Source organism: Notolepis coatsorum (genome assembly GCF_963971535.1).
Source record: "Notolepis coatsorum genome assembly, chromosome: 2".
Classification (NCBI taxonomy): domain Eukaryota; kingdom Metazoa; phylum Chordata; class Actinopteri; order Aulopiformes; family Paralepididae; genus Notolepis; species Notolepis coatsorum.
In genome coordinates this window covers 78,719,379-78,737,492 of record NC_140166.1, presented here as the reverse complement: position 1 = coordinate 78,737,492, position 18,114 = coordinate 78,719,379, and the positions used below count along the sequence as shown (strand labels likewise).

Sequence of the window (18,114 nt, the reverse complement as noted above, 5' to 3'; positions counted from 1 at the left end):
CCAATAACTCGATAAACAACATGATTTGGACGTATATACCATTATACAAGCTGGAGATGGACCGGGTAATAATATATCCCATAATGATAAAATTTCTACTCGACGATGATCGCCCAACGGCGCGCGGAGACTGGGGTGAGTTTCAGCGTGTAACGTTACCGTCTTCGATAATAACTGATATTATCAACATTTGACCCACATTAGATGATTGGTATAACGCTGCCCACGGAATTATAAACGCCCCCTCGCCCATCCGGTCAACATCAGATGACGTGTAGTAACTTCTAGAAGTACGTCTAGTTGGAATTTTTTTATATCGCGCTGATTGCCATCAAACTGTATTTCATCATCAATATAATGCATTTGGGGCTATATATCACGTTCTGGAGAAAGCTGCAGAAAGAGATGAAAACATACTTATACATTAGACCATACTTTACTATGAATATGTGAATGAAAAAGTTTAACGTTGCTACACAATGAACAATACATATAGGACTTTGAATGGGCCCTAATAATGGCAATGTAGCAATAGAATTTCAAAAGTTATAGCCCTGCAAAGAAGGGGACTTTCTCCATAGACAAATAGCGCTGGCAATCTATGGTATATCATTAATTTAACCTTAGGCAACCAAAGTGTTAAAATGAATAATATTTACTCATTTTAAGTATGTTTGTATTTCCAATGCACAATATAACGTTATTATCTAAAATAAAAAAACACTCGTTTTCCTGAGCAGGAAGTGACGTTTTTTTTATTTTTTCGTATTTCTCGCCCGGGCTAGACGCGATAGCGCTCTGAGTGCGCGTCACAGTTTGATCGCTGTATCCGTCACAGCCAATCAGTGCATAATGCGCTGTGCGTTGAAATATGACTATTATGTTGGAATCCAGGCGCGATTTGAAGCGGTCTAGCCAGTAGCATCAAGAATTTCTGTAGCCGCATTTCACAGAGACACTCTCTGATTGGCCGACGCCAGTATTTTTTTCCGTAGCAGAATTTCAGAGAGACGATCTCTGATTGGCCGAATCCAATTTCTAATGTTCCAAATTTCTAGCTTATTCCTAGGTTGGTCCGTTGGTGAGAGATAGTTGTGTTGATGTGTTGTTGTGAGATGCAGGCAGCAGAGCGTGCCGTGACTGCAAGTTCTTTAGACTGTTAACACTTTGACTGCCGGGACACGTCTTTAGACGTCTTTGCTGGCCATGCTAAAGTTGCCGGGGGATGCTGTACAGCGTCCTTATATCAATATTTCAAAAATCAGCGATCGGATTCATATTCCCCCTCCGCTGGCCTGAGATCCACCAGCAGGACCCACTGAGCTCTCTGGCGGTTCAGGAGCGCCATCTGGTGGCCGATCGGCGCAATCGCCACACAGGATCTTGAATAGAGGTTGTCATGACGACCGTAGTACTTCCGGGCGCTCGCTATGGTTCATGGGACTCTGGCTCGTCACGCTACACGGTGATCGATTGGCAATAACTCGATAAACAACATGATTTGGACGTATATACCATTATACAAGCTGGAGATGGACCGGGTAAAAATATATCCCATAATGATAAAATTTCTACTCGACGATGATCGCCCAACGGCACGCGGAGACTGGGGTGAGTTTTAGCGTGTAACGTTACCGTCTTAGATACTAACTGCTATTATCAACATTTGACCCACATTAGATGATTGGTATAACGCTGCCCACGGAATTATAAACGCCCCCTCGCCCATCCGGTCAACATCAGATGACGTGTAGTAACTTCTAGAAGTACGTCTAGTTGGAATTTTTTATATCGCGCTGATTGCCATCAAACTGTATTTCATCATCAATATAATGCATTTGGGGCTATATATCACGTTCTGGAGAAAGCTGCAGAAAGAGATGAAAACATACTTATACATTAGACCATACTTTACTATGAATATGTGAATGAAAAAGTTTAACGTTGCTACACAATGAACAATACATATAGGACTTTGAATGGGCCCTAATAATGGCAATGTAGCAATAGAATTTAAAAAGTTATAGCCCTGCAAAGAAGGGGACTTTCTCCATAGACAAATAGCGCTGGCAATCTATGGTATATCATTAATTTAACCCAAGGCAACCAAAGTGTTAAGCTTAGGCACTCTTTCAAAGTTGGTTAAGGTTAGAGTTTGTCTTAGAGCATGGCGATAGAACGCCAGGTAGTTTGCAGGCTGTTCGAGGCGGAAATGGACAAAGACACAGCTCTTCACTCACACAGTACTTGTTGGCTAACAACAAGCTATATGGATGCGGAGGGACAACAATGGATGGACATCAACACAGGCTGGATGGACAATGCCATGGAGTGGATATACTTTATCAACAAGCCAACAACAAGGTAGATTAGCGATCTTAACTCTAGTTTAATACATGATACGTTGTCTACTGATGCCGCATAACGTTGTAACGTTACAGCTTTCAGCTAACGTTAGCTACTGCTAGCTGTTAGCTCCGTTATCTTAGCTGGCCACTTTTATAATTACTGCATGGAAACGGAGTAACGTTAACGTTTAAACGTTATGTCGAGGTCATACAATACTACAGTCGACATAAGGTTAACGTTACCCCGTTTCCATGAAGTGTTTAAATAGCAGCAATCTTGTTGAAAATGTAACTTTACTAAAATGCTCTCTCTCTCTCTCGCTCTCTCTCGCTCTCTCTCTCTCTCTCTCTCTCTCTCTAATTTCGCCGCATGTGGGGCATAACCACTCAGACAATGAATGGTAACTTGTTTAAAATGACGAGCTTTACAAATGTGTTTATTATTGAATGGATCTGACATCATCTGAGAGAGAGAGAGAGAGAGAGAGAGAGCGAGAGAGCGAGAGAGAGAGAGAGAGAGAGAGAGAGAGAGAGAGAGAGAGAGAGAGAGAGAGAGAGAGAGAGAGAGCTGTGCGTGTTTGTGTTGGGCTATTGGAAACGTGGTTGCATTTGACTGACTGATCATATATTGATCGATGGCAATGGTGATAATATTCGCCAATGCGTGCCTTGTACATGTTTGCAAAATGTTTGGTATAGCGCCCCTAGTGGCGAAGCATCCACGGGCCGCCACTGGAGGAACCTACTTCCAGTGAATGACGCTAAGCTAGGCTAACGGTGCGGGTGTTCCCAATGCCTAATGCATGCACAGAGAAGAAAAGGGTATGCATCTGCTTGTCTAACTCCAGGCCAGGGTAGATGGCAAATAAGCTAATTTCCCCAAAAGTTGGGGTGTTCCTTTAAACCCTGCTCCCTTTTGTATCTTGTGAACCATTTGTCATACAGACTCACGGGTGGTGTCGTTGGACTCAGCCGGGACATCCGCTTACATTGATTGATGTTTGTCCCACCCCCTACACTTAATCCCCGCCCCTTTCACATCGAGAACCGATTGTCCCATAGACACATAGACACATTAATTGGCTGGATTCTACGTGGGGGTTGCCAGAGAGTGGAGAGAGGGCCCAGGGCTGAGTTGATGAGCCACACCTGTGTGAAGTGTCAGAGGGGAACAGTTGTTGAATGCTGCTATCATCTCATGTCTCTATTGTGTGGACGAGAAACCTTTATTTCTTGGATTATTTAGTCGAATCCAACCTACTAACACAAAAAGAAAACCTGAACACCAGGCCTGGAGGACCAGGCCCTGTATAAAGACACATCTATTTCCTCGCCAGCAACTGAAGCTTATGCACATTTTAAGCAATAGCCCATGACATGCTGTGGTATATGGTGTATTATATCACAGCTAACGGGGCATAGTTCGGCCCGACACGAAGCGTGGTATATATGTAACAGAGCTGATATCGTCACCTTTTTGCGTTGTGTTAAACGTCGATGCCCCAAGGGAGTTTTGAACCCTGGTCTGCCGCACCACGGGTGACATCACAGACTGCTATACCAAGAGGTGAATTCACTTCTTGGTAACGTGTCTATGTGTCTTTTAATGGGGAGTTAGTTTAACTCGTAGTACCACTACTCGCCACAGTCACTTCACAACAACTGAAGTCCATCGTGACTGTGCCTCGCCGTACCATCTGTTACATATATATATAATTTTTTTTTCATACATCTTTAATGCAAACATACTAACAAAAACAGCACTCATGAAAAGAAAAGAGAACCAAAACCAAAAAAAAGGGGGCATTCAATGGTATCGTTCCAAACTGCACAACACACTGCAGCTCCCCCCACCTCTCCTCAAACCTCTCCCTCTGTCGTCTCAACTTTTCCATCACATATGGGGCTACAGTGGCTCAGGAGGTAGAGCGGCCGTCTGGTAATCGGAAGGTTCCCGGTTCGATTCCGGCTCCTCCCGGCAGCGTGCTGAAGTGTCCTTGAGCGAGACACTTTACCCCTCGCTGCTCCGATGAGCAGGTTGGCACCTCACACGGTCGCCTTCGCTATCGGAGTGTGAATGTGTGACGGAATGAATGGGTGAATGTGAGGCATAAGTTGTAAAGTGCTTTGGATAAAAGCGTTATATACAGTAAATGCAGTCCATTTACCATTTATACATCTGAATCACATCCATCCATCCTCCCTCCGTCGGCACCACCTGGCTCATCCACTTCCTTGTGAGAGCGTTTTTGGTTGCTGCCCTCAATATGTTAAAATTATACTTATCAGCATTATCCCTTATATCAAAATCTACTTTCCCCAAATACATCACTTCTAATGGTATTTTACTTCGAATCTTTTTGCATGTACTTGTGTACTTGTGTCCACCGTGTTCTTCCACTCAAATTATCTCCATGTGTTGGAGTTGATCGATTTCCATTGTTGTTTACATCTTTTTTCCCATTCTTCTATTATTATAGTCAAATTCACTTCCTGTTCCCACTTCTCCTTGATATATGCCGTATCTATAATAATAATAATAATAATAATAATAATAATAATAATAATAATAATAATAATAATAATAATAATAATAATAATAATAATAATAATATCAAGTTCTGTAACCCATTGTATACTTTTGCTATAATCCTTCTACACGTTTCCGAATTGTATGCTGCTATGAATACCTTCCATATACCTTCTTCTATGATCTTTTAGTTAAGCATTATACAACGGCATGCAAATTTCTCAATTCTGATTGGCTGAAACAGTCAATTTACACGTATTTATTTTTCATAATCCCACGCTCTTGGTCCCAAAACCCGCCCACAACCGAATTACTATCACTCCGCCGCGTCTATACTTTCCGTAGCCGCATTTCTGCAGACCCCTCTCTGATTGGTTGAGCCCATTTCTGCAGACCCCTCTCTGATTGGTTGAGCGAAGCCCCTCTCTGATTGGTAAAATGAAGCTCGGGGGTAGACGCCGGCTCATGTGGTGAGCACAGACCATCGCTATAGTTTCCCAACAGGAGTAAAGTCCGTAGCAATCCGAAGTGACATTGACCACCAGACTCTTTCTCTTAAGGCATTAACTGGGTTAATTAATATAAATGTATGTTCCAGGCTGCAATTAAAACTTTGAATCTGAGAGTGCTGGTCCGGCTTCCTGCTTTCTTCTAACTGTCTAGTTAGGCATTAACTGTGTTAATCTAAATGTTACATTGTAACTGTCTAGTTAAGGCATTAACTGGGTTAATCTAAATGTTAGGTATTGTCACACCAGGATCAGTTGGTATGATGAAACACATGTTATTATATGTTTGATTGAAATGTTGTGTCTTACTAATAATAACTAATTCCTTGGTCAATAGAAGTCTTTGTGATACTTTCTGAATATGATGTTCCCAAAATGTTTGGGAACATCAAATGGGCAGGGTTATAATAGAAGAAAGACAGTGTAAACAATATAATTAACTCTGAATATAATAATGAGGAAAAAGAAACAGGATACACAACAAGGTGCATGAGATAAACGCGAAATAACATAACGTTATGTTATATAATGTTACAATGTGCATAACGTTATGAATAAAACGCGAAATAACATATAACGTTATGTTATATAACGTTACAATGTACAGTTTCTGACAGCTGGCTGTGTTGTCACGCGAAATAACGTTATACGCAAATCTGGTAGTAAATTTCTTTTTATCTTCTTGATATGATAACATTAAGCTCGCCTTTTGCCGCGTGACGAGCTAAACCAATCAGAGAGGGGCTTCGCTCAACCAATCAGAGATGGGCTTTGCTCAACCAATCAGAGAGGGGTCTGCATAAATGGGTTCAACCAATCAGAGAGGGGTCTGCAGAAATGCGGCTACGGAAAGTATAGACGCCACTCCGCCGTCCGACTTTGTAGGAAAAAACAAAATGGCGGACAATAATCTTTACAAATGGATATGTTGATAGCGTCATAACGACTAAATAAAAACCGATTCTGTCACGGCGAATGTCTTAGTTCTTTAAACAATGTTGGATGATGTAATTGATGGGTCATGAGTCATTGTGGAACAAAATAAAAATCGCGCAAATTGATTGATTGATTGATTCATTGCAAAAATTTAAATTTAAAATCTTTTCTTTCTATAGAAGCAACTGGGAGGTGCGCTGTTTTAAGTGAGGGTGGACTGAATGGATATGTTGATAGCGTCATAACGACTAAATGGAAAACGATTCTGTCACAGCGAATGTCTTAGTTGCTTAAACAATGTTGGATGATGTAATTGATGGGTCATGAGTCATTGTGGAACAAAATAAAAATCGCGCGAATTGATTGATTAATTGATTAATTTTTTTTACCTACTTTTCAATCTGCTTCTATAGAAAGTAGGTTAAAAAAAGGGCGAAGAAAACTTTTTTTTTCCTATAGGGCAAAGAAAACTTTTTTTTATTTGTTTTACCTACTTTCTATAGAAGCATCTAAGAATGAAGTTCTATAGAAAGTAGGTTAAAAACTAAAGAAAATTTGGATGTGTTAGTTTGTTGGATGTCTAGGTGAAAGACAGTTGGATGTGTTAGTTTGTTGGATGTCTTAGTTGAAAGACAGTTGGATGTGTTAGTTTGTTGGATGTCTTAGTTGAAAGACAGTTGGATGTGTTAGTTTGTTTGATGTCTTAGTTGAGAGACAGTTGGATGTGTTAGTTTGTTGGATGTCCTACTGAGAACAGTTGGATGCACTTCCGAGCTGCTTCCACATGGAGGCAACTTCTCTCTTTTTCTTTTTTGGGAACTACTTTTTCTGGCGGATGGTTTTTTCAATAAATCTTCAATTAATGTGTGTTTATTGTATAGCAATAAGGTTGGATGAATGTGCCAGTTGTATAAAAGCATTACACCACTTTTAGTCGTGGATTGTGAAAATTAGACCATTCCTAGGGGGGTCTAACGACCACCCCTAGGCATGGTCTAATTTTCACAATCCACTCCTGCGCGTGATGTAATGCTTAATTATATCACTCGCAGGAGTGGGTTGTGACAATTAGACCATGCCTAGGGGTGGTTGCCTTCATGTGGAAGCAGCTCGGAAGTGTATCCAACTTATCTCAGTGGGACATCCAACAAACTAACACATCCAACTGTCTTTCAACTAGGCATCCAACAAACTAAGACATCCAACTGTCTTCCACCTAGGCATCCAACAAACTAAGACATCCAACTGTCTTTCACCTAGACAGCCAACAAACTAACACATCCAACTTTTCTTTAGTTTTTAACCTACTTTCTATAGAACTTCATTCTTAGATTCTATAGAAAGTAGGTAAAACAAATTAAAAAAAAGTGTTTTTTGCCCTATAGGGATTTTTTTTAAACCTACTTTCTATAGAAGCAGCTGGGAGGTGCGCTGATTTAAGTGAGCGTGGGTTATTGAATTGATTGATTGCTAATTTTATTACTGTACACCTTGTTTCCAACTGGTTAAGTTTAGGCCCTCTTTTGAATTTGGTTAAGGTTAGAGTTTGGAATCAGGGCTGGTGGTCTATCGCCCTGCTCTAAAGACAAACTCTAACCTTAACCAACCATTAGCAATCAATCAATCAATTCAATAGTCCACACTCACTTAAAATAGCGCACCTCCCAGCTGCTTCTATAGAAAGTAGGTAAAAAAAAATTAAACAAAAGAAAATGTGCAATTAATCAATCAATCAATCAATTCGCGCAATTTTTATTTTGTTCCACAATGACTCATGACCCATCAATTACATCATCCAACATTGTTTAAGCAACTAAGACATTCGCCGTGACAGACTCGTTTTCCATTTAGTCTTTATGACCCTATCACCATTATCCTTTCGTAATGTTTCCTGTCCGGTTTGTCCGCCATCTTGCTTTAATTCCTAAAACCACGAACGGCGGGGTGATTGTAATTCGGTTGTGGGCGGGTTCTGGGACCACGAGCGTGGGTTATAAGAAATAACCATGTGTAATTTGACTGTTTCTTTCAGCCAATCAGAATCGAGAAATTTGCATGCCGTTGTATAATAATGGTTTGATTTAAATAGTGGCGTACTTGGGAGATATCTAGAGAGGTCGTGATTTTCATCTTCAGCTCCTGAAAGCACTCTATTATACAGCTTATAATGGAATGTGAGACCTTTCTGCTTCCATTGCTCAACCCCCCCCAGTCAGGATGGGGAAGGGTGGAGTCTGAGTCGCGTGCTCACCATCTCAGCACCCAGGGGTGTAAAGTACTTGAGTAATTGTACTGGGATTTGTACTTTTTTTTTTTTTTTTTGGTATTTTATTGGATAGACAGAGAGGAAGGATGGGAGAAGATATGGGGAGGAGACATTCAGCAAATATCGCCGGGTCCGGGAGTCGAACCCGGGACGGCTGCGTTGCACTGAAGTGCGTTACGTGGTGCGCCACCCTGGTGCCCCTGGGGGGGATTTGTACTTTACTCAAGTATTATTAGGTTTGTATACTTGTACTTTTACTCAATTACATTTCAGAGGGAAAAACCATACTTCCTTACATTTAAAATGCAGACCTACAAAGTACAAAGTACAAATCTCGCAGGTCCAACTATTTTAATTAGTCCCCATCCCCATGAATGGAAAATGTATCCGCCCATACCCATGCTGATTGGTCCTTGTGCAAGACTAGAAAGTGGGGATCTTTGATTAAACACCTCCTTTCAGAAAAATATAATAGAATAAAAAAGTTTAAACTTTAACTTTTTAGTACATAAGTACATTTAAAAGTAGAAACGTTTTGACTTTTACTCAAGTGTTTTCGACGGGATGGGTGAAGAGCAGAGCTCAATCGCATCGGCGAACCTGAGAAAGACAATTGCATGTGTGTGTGTGTGTGTGTATTCCTCTGTGTGTGTGCCGCCCATTGCATGTCGTTGTGCCGTTGCATGCCGGATAAAGACCTCTCTAAAGAGGTCCTGCATTATTATTATTACTATTATTATTATTATTAGCCAGATACTCTGACTTTTTCTTGAGTACGATTTTGAGAGGGTACCCATACTTCTGGGTATAATTTCTGGATACTTTTTACATCCCTGTCAGCACCCTTCCAACCTCACTCATGTCTCTCCTTTTGTCTGAATCAAATCAAATGACATTTATTTGTAAAGCCCGAAATCACAGTTAATGTCCCCATGGGCCGGACAAGTCTTCTTTAAACAAGTCAAGAAGAAACATCACAATAAATCAAGAACAAAAAACCCACCATGAAATCCAAAATACATGTAAAATAAATACACTCCCAGACATACCCCATCAAAGGTAAGGAAAAACCTAGCAATAGGAAAAAAGCACCACAGGCAATGTGGAGGAAAGAAACCTTAGAAGGGCCGTTCAAGGGGGGATCCCCCTTCTTGGATGTCGGTGATAATAGTGTTGCTATGGATGATCGATGGGTGGAGAATAAAACAGGCGAATAGTTGGTATGTATGTACACATACGTCTAATTCTAGGTATTTTCCCCTGCCGTACAAACCGTGAAATCATTTTGTCCCACTCTGTGAATTGTTTCTCTGTGACCTCTACAGGCAGTGTCTGTAAGAGACACAGTAACCTCGGTAAGACATTCGTTTTTATTGAGTCTGTTCCAGAGCTCAGACCTAGGAAAGGCAACAGGTTCCATCTTGCTATGTCTGCTTTGATTCTTAGTATCAGAGGTTAATAGTTAATTTGAGTTTTTATGTTTTAGTTGTTTATGGTTTTATTATTATTCTGTCTAATCCATTGGCTTAGGAGTTTGATAAAAATCACAAAGAGGAGTTGACTTACCGGACAACCCTGCCGACAGTCCCTTTCTAATATTAATGATTTTGATTATAGGTTTAATTTTTTAATCCCATTAATTTGGGAACCCTTGCTGATGGTTTGTCATATAACATCTGAATGGTCCTAATTATAATCTTGTGGAACCACACCCTTTTGTAACACCAAGTGTCCAACAAAATCAGATCCAATGTTTCTCTAAATGATTTGTACCATTGAACTTGTCTGTGCCAGGGGACCTATGGCTGAATGTAGCTCCTCCCCCTTATTTATTGTAATTTTCCTTGTATACTATTGCTACTGTAATTGTGTATTTTATTTACTTGTATACATAACCTTGTCTTTGTTGCAGCCCCCCCCCCCCTTCATCAAAAGGCCTTTGCTTTTTGGTCAGGCTGCTTTTGTATATAAGAATGTGTTCTTACTTGATTGCCTGGGTAAATAAAGGTTAAATAAACATTTTAAATAAATAAAATGTGTGATTGGGTTCATTCTTGAGTCTCTCCTGTTTTGCCTTCTTGATAAATGCTGATTTAGCTATAATTTCCCCTCTCATTACTGCCTTACAGGCGTCCCATAGCACAGTCGGGCTCACCTCTCCATTGTCATTCTCTGTTTTTCAACTCTTCTTTCATTGGTTCACTTAGAATATTCAAGGTCAGTCTCCAGAGGGTGTTAATAGTCGCTTTACACCACGTTTCATGATTTTTTTTCTCAAGTTTTCTTAGATTTCTCAATGTTTTCACCGGGACAAAACACGTCTTACCGGAAGTCCACTTGCAGCTATATTCATCATTGTGATTTTCCTTTGATGTTGGGAGGGTACTGAGTGGGTATGAGGGGATCTGGGAGGGTACTGAGTGGGTATGAGGGGATCTGGGAGGGTACTGAGTGGGCATGAGGGGATCTGGGAGGGTACTGGGTGGGTATGAGTGGATCTGGGAGGGTACTGGGTGGGTATGATGGGATCTGGGAGGGTACTGGGTGGGTATGAGGGGATCTGGGAGGGTACTGGGTGGGTATGATGGGATCTGGGAGGGTACTGGATACTGAGTATGTTTGGCTTTTTTATGTGAAATAATAGTTAAGCTGTAGTTAATAGCTAATGGGGATCAGAATAAACAAATAAACAAATCCTCATGAAATGTAATGAGCATGATGACAGTGCATGACAGTGAGCCAGGTGAGTAGCAGGATATTTGATACATACATAATGAAAGCCAGCTTTTTAGCTGGTCAGAAAGCAACGTTTTTTTCTTCATTCATTTCAAGCTAGTAGGATTTTCACATCAATATAAATGACACATACATTTTTATATAGTTGCTGTGAGCGGACCAGCAACGTCAATCTCTTGGTACAATAGTCTACTGGATCTCAGCTGTTTCTAACCGGCCTCAGGGCACGTTCTAAGATACTCTAAGAGTGAGCAGTCCACTGAAGCCCTTGATGACTTACTTTAGTGTTGCGGTCATAGAGCTCCTTGAGCTGCAGGTGTTTCCCACACTTGCTGGCCAGGTCCATCCACTTCCCTTTGAACCACTTGATGGTGGGTTTCTTCAGCAGTGAGGCAGCATTCACTTTAGCCACAAATGAGATGTTTTCACCTGCACAGAAGAATAGATGGCCATGTCTTATGTTAACGGGCAGTATTTCAAGTTCAAGTTTCAAGTTTCTTTAATAGTTGTCATACAGAAGTACAGAATACTTTTATACAAAATGCTTCTTACTGTTACGCTCCAGAGACTGTGCAAGACAAGATAAGTATGAAATAAAATAACATAGTATAGCATGTAAATTAGAAGTAAAAAAAATGAGGTCACAGTGTTCAGTATAGACATATGTACAATGTTCGATGCAGAATAGACGTAACTGAGTTACCATATAATATACAATACTGTGCAGTGTACTAATATACAATACTATATAGTGCAAGGCAGGAATGGGATGAGGTGCAATTTAGGTACAATTTACAGTAGGTGTACGAGTTGTAGTGCAAATCCTTTATCAATAAATATAAAGTGTGTTTGTGTGATCTAAAGTGTGGAGAGTGGGTGCTGCAGTGTGTTGTTTGTTTAAGTGAGTGTGTGCGTGTGGGTGTGTGTGCTGTGTGCATTTGATGGTTGTTGCATAGTGTTTATTGTTCGTTTAGCAGCCTGATGGCCTGGGGATAGAAGCTTTTTCTGAGTCTTTCTGTGCTCGCCTTAAGACTCCGGTATCGCTTACCTGACCGCAGCAGTTCAAAGAGGCAGTTGTTCGGGTGGCTCGAGTCCTTAATAATTCTCTTAGCCTTCCCCTTGCACCGCTTGTTGTAAATGTTCTGGAGGGTGGGAAGCCCCCCTCCAATTGTGCGTTCGGCTGAACGTGTCACTCTTTGTAGTCTGCTACGGTCTTGTGCAGTGCTATTCCCAAACCAGGAGGTGATGTTGCCAGTCAGGATGCTCTCTATTGTACATGAGTAGAAGTTCCTAAGGATCTTCTGACTGACTTGGAACTTCCTTAGGCGCCTGAGGAAGTAGAGGCGTTGTCGTGCCTTCTTCACAACACTGTCAATGTGTGTGGTCCATGTCAAATCCTCGGATATGTGGGCTCCGAGGTACTTGAAACTGTTCACTCTCTCAACCGGTGCCCCGTCGATGCTGAGGGGGCTGTAGTCCTTGACCCCCGACCTCCTGAAGTCCACAATCATCTCTTTTGTTTTGCTGACGTTCAGGGAGAGGCAGTTCTCCTAACACCACTGTGACAGATTCTCTACCTCCTCCAGGTAGGCCCTTTCGTCGTTGGCAGAGATCAGACCCACCACTACTGTGTCATCAGCAAATTTGATGATGGTGTTGTTGTTCCACGTTATGTAATTTTTTCTTGAACCTAACTTATTAAACTTGGTAGTTTTACTGATTTACTTAATCTCTCTTTTCTTTTATTCATTTCCTTTTGAATTATTTTAAGTTTGGGAGCTGCTACTCACCGACGGTGACCTCCCCAGTCTGAGGTATCTCAGAGAAGAGGCCGGTCAGGGCCTGTCTGGTGTCCGGAGGCTGGCCCTCTGCTTGGAAGACAATAACAGAATGAGAATAGATTGGTGGAACTGAAGTGGAGAAATCCTAAATCAAAAGATTCAATCTAAAAGATGTAAATCATCTGGGGTTTTATTTTATAGTAAAACAAATTTATGTTTTTTTTTATATATACATTTGCATGAATAAGAAAGGAAGGAAGGAAGCACAGAAGGAAGGAGGGAGGGAGGAAGGAAAGAAGGAAGAAGGGAGGGAGGAAGGAAAGAAAGAAGGAAGAAGGGAGGGAGGGAGGAAGGAAGGAAGACGGGAGGGAGGAAGAAAGGGAGGAAGGAAAGAAGGGAGGGAGGAAGAAGGGAGGGAGGGAGGAAAGAAGGAAGAAGGGAGGGAGGAAGGGAGGGAGGCAGGAAGGAAAGAAGGAAGAAGGGAGGGAGAAAGGAAAGAAGGAAGAAGGGAGGGAGAAAGGAAAGAAGGAAGAAGGGAGGGAGGAAGGAAGGGAGGCAGGAAGGAAAGAAGGAAGAAGGGAGGGAGAAAGGAAAGAATGAAGAAGGGAGGGAGGAAGGAAATAAGGAAGAAGGGAGGGAGGAAGAAAGGGAGGAAGGAAAGAAGGGAGGGAGGAAGAAGGGAGGGAGGAAGAAAGGGAGGAAGGAAAGAAGGGAGGGATGAAGAAGGGAGGGAGGGAGGAAAGAAGGGAGGAAGGAAAGAAGGAAGAAGGGAGGGAGGAAGGAAAGAAGGAAGAAGGGAGGTAGGGAGGGAGGGAGGGAGGGAGGGAGGGAGGGAGGGAGGGAGGGAGGGAGGGAGGGAGGGAGGGAGGGAGGGAGGGAGGGAGGGAGGGAGGGAGGGAGGGAGGGAGGGAGGGAGGAAAGAAGGAAGGAAGGAAGGAAGAAGGGAGGAAGGAAGGGAGGAAGGAAGGAAGGAAGGAAGAAGGAAGGAAGGAAGGAAGGAAGGAAGGAAGGAGAAGGAAGGAAGGAAGGAAGGAAGGAAGGAAGGAAGGAAGGAAGGAAGGAAGGAAGGAAGGAAGGAAGGAAGGAAGGAAGGAAGGAAGGAAGGAAGGAAGGAAGGAAGGAAGGAAGGAAGGAAGGAAGGAAGGAAGGAAGGAAGGAAGGAAGGAAGGAAGGAAGGAAGGAAGGAATCAATTTCTGACCCTCAACCAATGGAGCATCAGTTGGCTGTTCACTGGTCGCTGGTTCAGAGGTCTCAGCAGGGACCTCCTGCGCTGGTGCTTCTCCTGTTCCATCTTCAGGGGCAGCAACTGGAGCCGGTGTGTCATCCGCTGGTGCTGGTGTATCATCCACTGGTGCTGGTGTATCATCCACTGGTGCCAGGGTGTCTGTCACTGCTGCTTCCTGGTCTGTGTTGCAGTGCCACAAAGACAACGAAGTAAGAGACGTTCAATGATTCATACAGATAACTAAAAGGCACATGAATTTTTTACACCTGCCATGTCCCTTGACGTGATCTTTAACCATCTTGTCCCGTTACGCAACCCCTACGGTTTCCTGTGTTTCTCTCTGCTGTAGGGTCAGCATTGCATTGTGGTTTTGTGTTCACACCTCGAAGAAGGCACAGAGGTGCAGACCATAAACCCACGGCTGCATGTGGGGTCAGGAGGTCACAGAGGAGCATGTGGGGTCAGGAGGCACAGAGGTGCATGTGGGGTCAGGAGGCACAGAGGTGCATGTGGGGTCAGGAGGCACAGAGGTGCATGTGGGGTCAGGAGGTACAGAGGTGCATGTGGGGTCAGGAGGCACAGAAGGTGCATGTGGGGTCAGGAGGCACAGAGGTGCATGTGGGGTCAGGAGGTCACAGAGGTGCATGTGGGGTCAGGAGGTCACAGAGGTGCATGTGGGGTCAGGAGGTACAGAGGTGCATGTGGGGTCAGGAGGTACAGAGGTGCATGTGGGGTCAGGAGGCACAGAGGTGCATGTGGGGTCAGGAGGTCACAGAGGTGCATGTGGGGTCAGGAGGTCACAGAGGTGCATGTGGGGTCAGGAGGTCACAGAGGTGCATGTGGGGTCAGGAGGTCACAGAGGTGCATGTGGGGTCAGGAGGCACAGAGGTGCAGACCATAAACCAATTGACCACCGCAACACTTCCGGGATTCTGAAATCATGGGAGAGAGAGCGGGGGGAGAAAATGAATGAATGTGGATGAGAGCCTCGACATTAAGTGGTTGTTGCTACGGCTGTGGGGGTGTTGGAGACATTATCCAATAGACTTGCCTGAGTCTCCCAGGAGTTCAAAACATTGAATCCCTATTGATTGATTGATTGATTGATTGATTGAAAATTTGTATTAACAGATTGCAGAATGGGTACAATACAGTACAGCTCAATACACACAATTGTTAAGGGGATGCAGACCAGAGAAAGACTTTCGTCTTGTTTACATCAGGCTCCCCCATTTTCAATTCATAATGAGTTGAAATGAATAAATACAAATCTGATCCAATCAGATAGGGATTACAAGTTTTGAACTCCTGGGCCCTGCTGAACATGGAGAGACCAAGCCCAAGTCGATCGGCACTTTCTCGGCCGAGCTATAGTCGCTTTTTTGAGTAGGTGCGAGTAGGTGCGAAAAAGCGACTATAGCTTGGCAGAGAAAGTGCCGATCGACTTGGGATTGGTCGTGCCGCGCTCAGGAGACTCAGGCGTATAAAGAAGTCTCTTGGATCATGTCTCCAGCACCCCCACAGCCGTAGCTACAACCACTTAATGTCCAGGCTCTCATCCACATTCATTAATTTTCTGCCCCCGCTCTCTCTCCTCCATGAGCTCAATGTAACGTGAAAGTGCGGTGGTCCATAGCAGCTGCATGTGGGGTCAGAACTGCATTGTGGTCGGACACTCTTTGTTTTAGTTCTGCCCAGAAGAGCGTTTCCTTGGCATCCCCTCAGTACTTTTATCACACCACACATTTCTGCTTTTTAAATGGCTGAACAATTTTCCATGAGCACCGTGTTATCAACATGTCAGCTGCCTCTCGTGCCTATCCTAGTCCCCGGCCAAGTGTTGGTTACTCATGAGGAAATAATTTGTTTGGGGGGGGGAGGGGGGGGGGGGGGTGGGGGGGGTCAAGGCTGCCTTAGCGGCAGACCAAGGGTGATTATGATGTGAGACACAGCCGTCCAGGAGCCACACAGGCCGACCCGACACACGCTCAGCAGCATTACATACCCTCTCTTTACTTTTAGACTCCTTTCAACCTTATCACACACACGCATACACACGCATACACACACACACACACACACACACACACACACACACACACACACACACACACACACACACACACACACACACACACACACACACACACACACACACACACACACACACACACACACACACACACACACACTAGTACGGACACACTGGCGAGAGGGACAAGTGCACACTGGGCAGTGACACGCTTAAGCACACCATTATTGTAACATACAGTGCTCTATGGTTGGTTTTAGTAATTAAGTGCTTAACAAAACGTGATTGTTTGATCGCTTTGTCCCCCGCGCTCTCCCGTGGTCAGTTGACTCCGGGGGAGAGCGGAGGTATGTCATTAAAGGTGTTGTAAGGATGTAATCTTTTTTTTAATACATTTATTTTTGTACCTATGTACGATATATTTTTACTAAAGGTACCATTGAATGTATACATATTATTTTTATACAATTACACTAAATGTGGACTTAAAGATGAGAGATAGGGGGATGGGGAGGGGGGAGGGGGGTATTTGTGTATATTTGTGTATGCTTGTCGAGAAAAGGAACTCAAAATAATCGATGGCAATGTAAATTTGACTTGTATTGTAAAATCCAATACAAATATTGTAAAAAAAATATATATATACGTGATTGGCTGATTGTGGTGGTCCATAAGCAATGCCTAGATAAAACAAAACAAAATAAAAGAAAGTGATCACACAAAGCCGTGTGCAGAAACTTCAAACACTTCTGTAGTAACCGCTCTATGTTGGTGCTCTCTACGTCGACTGCACAAGCGTGTGGGTCAGTGAGTGAGTGAGTTGCTCACAGTAATCCCGCTCTATGTTGGTGCTCTCTACGTCGACTGCACAAGCGTGTGGGTCAGTGAGTGAGTGAGTTGCTCACAGTAATCCCGCTCTATGTTGGTGCTCTCTACGTCGACTGCACAAGCGTGTGGGTCAGTGAGTGAGTGAGTTGCTCACAGTAATCCCGCTCTATGTTGGTGCTCTCTACGTCGACTGCACAAGCGTTGTGGGTCAGTGAGTGAGTGAGTGCTCACACAGTGGTGCCTCAAACGCACACCTCAAAGCTTCCCACCTTTCTTTGGTTTAACATTCAGCTCGAACTTGACCTTCGACCCCCCAGCGATCACCGCATAGCCATGAGCGTCTTCCTCGGTGACAGCTTGTATGGCGAGGGAGTGCTTTTTCCCATCCGCTGTTATCACATACTTGCCGCCATCGGCGATATCCTTTGCGTTGCACTGCCATTTGACCTTGGCGTCGTGCTTCTCAGTCTCTGCCTCAAAGACCACAGAGGAGCCTTCCTCAGCCTCCTGGGTTTTAGGCTTCTTGGCAAACGCTGAGACTGAGGGGGGGAATGATTCAACGTGAAACGTCCAGCTGATTCATTGTATGTTGTGCTTGTTTTTTTTTTGCAATGCATGTGTAGAGAATAAAGCAACTTTATATTTCACATAGGTCACGTAAAGTTAAAGTCACATTCACACCTCTACGTATCCCCTATTCTCACGTCTCAACTAGTTAAAGTCACATTCACACCTCTACGTATCCCCTATTATCACGTCTCAAGGAACCTAACAGTTGACATTGTGCAGGATCAGAGAGAGAGAGAGAGAGAGAGAGAGAGAGAGAGAGAGAGAGAGAGAGAGAGAGAGAGAGAGAGAGAGAGAGAGAGAGAGAGAGACGGTCACGGCAGGACACATTAACAACAACAACAACAACAACAAC

The 18,114-nt window shown here is 43.4% G+C and overlaps 1 protein-coding gene across 1 annotated transcript in view; it reads right to left on the bottom strand.

Annotated features, from left to right (window-relative positions):
- mybpc3 (myosin binding protein C3) overlaps positions 1-18,114 on the bottom strand; it is a gene marked incomplete at its 5' end in the record, with an annotated part of 145,178 nt that overhangs the window by 108,462 nt on the left and 18,602 nt on the right. Inside the window, 4 exons of the mRNA XM_084308237.1 lie at positions 11,606-11,754; positions 13,116-13,196; positions 14,306-14,512; positions 17,462-17,731. Coding sequence (XP_084164363.1) covers positions 11,606-11,754; positions 13,116-13,196; positions 14,306-14,512; positions 17,462-17,731 — 707 coding nt within the window. The remainder of the gene's footprint in view (positions 1-11,605; positions 11,755-13,115; positions 13,197-14,305; positions 14,513-17,461; positions 17,732-18,114) is intronic.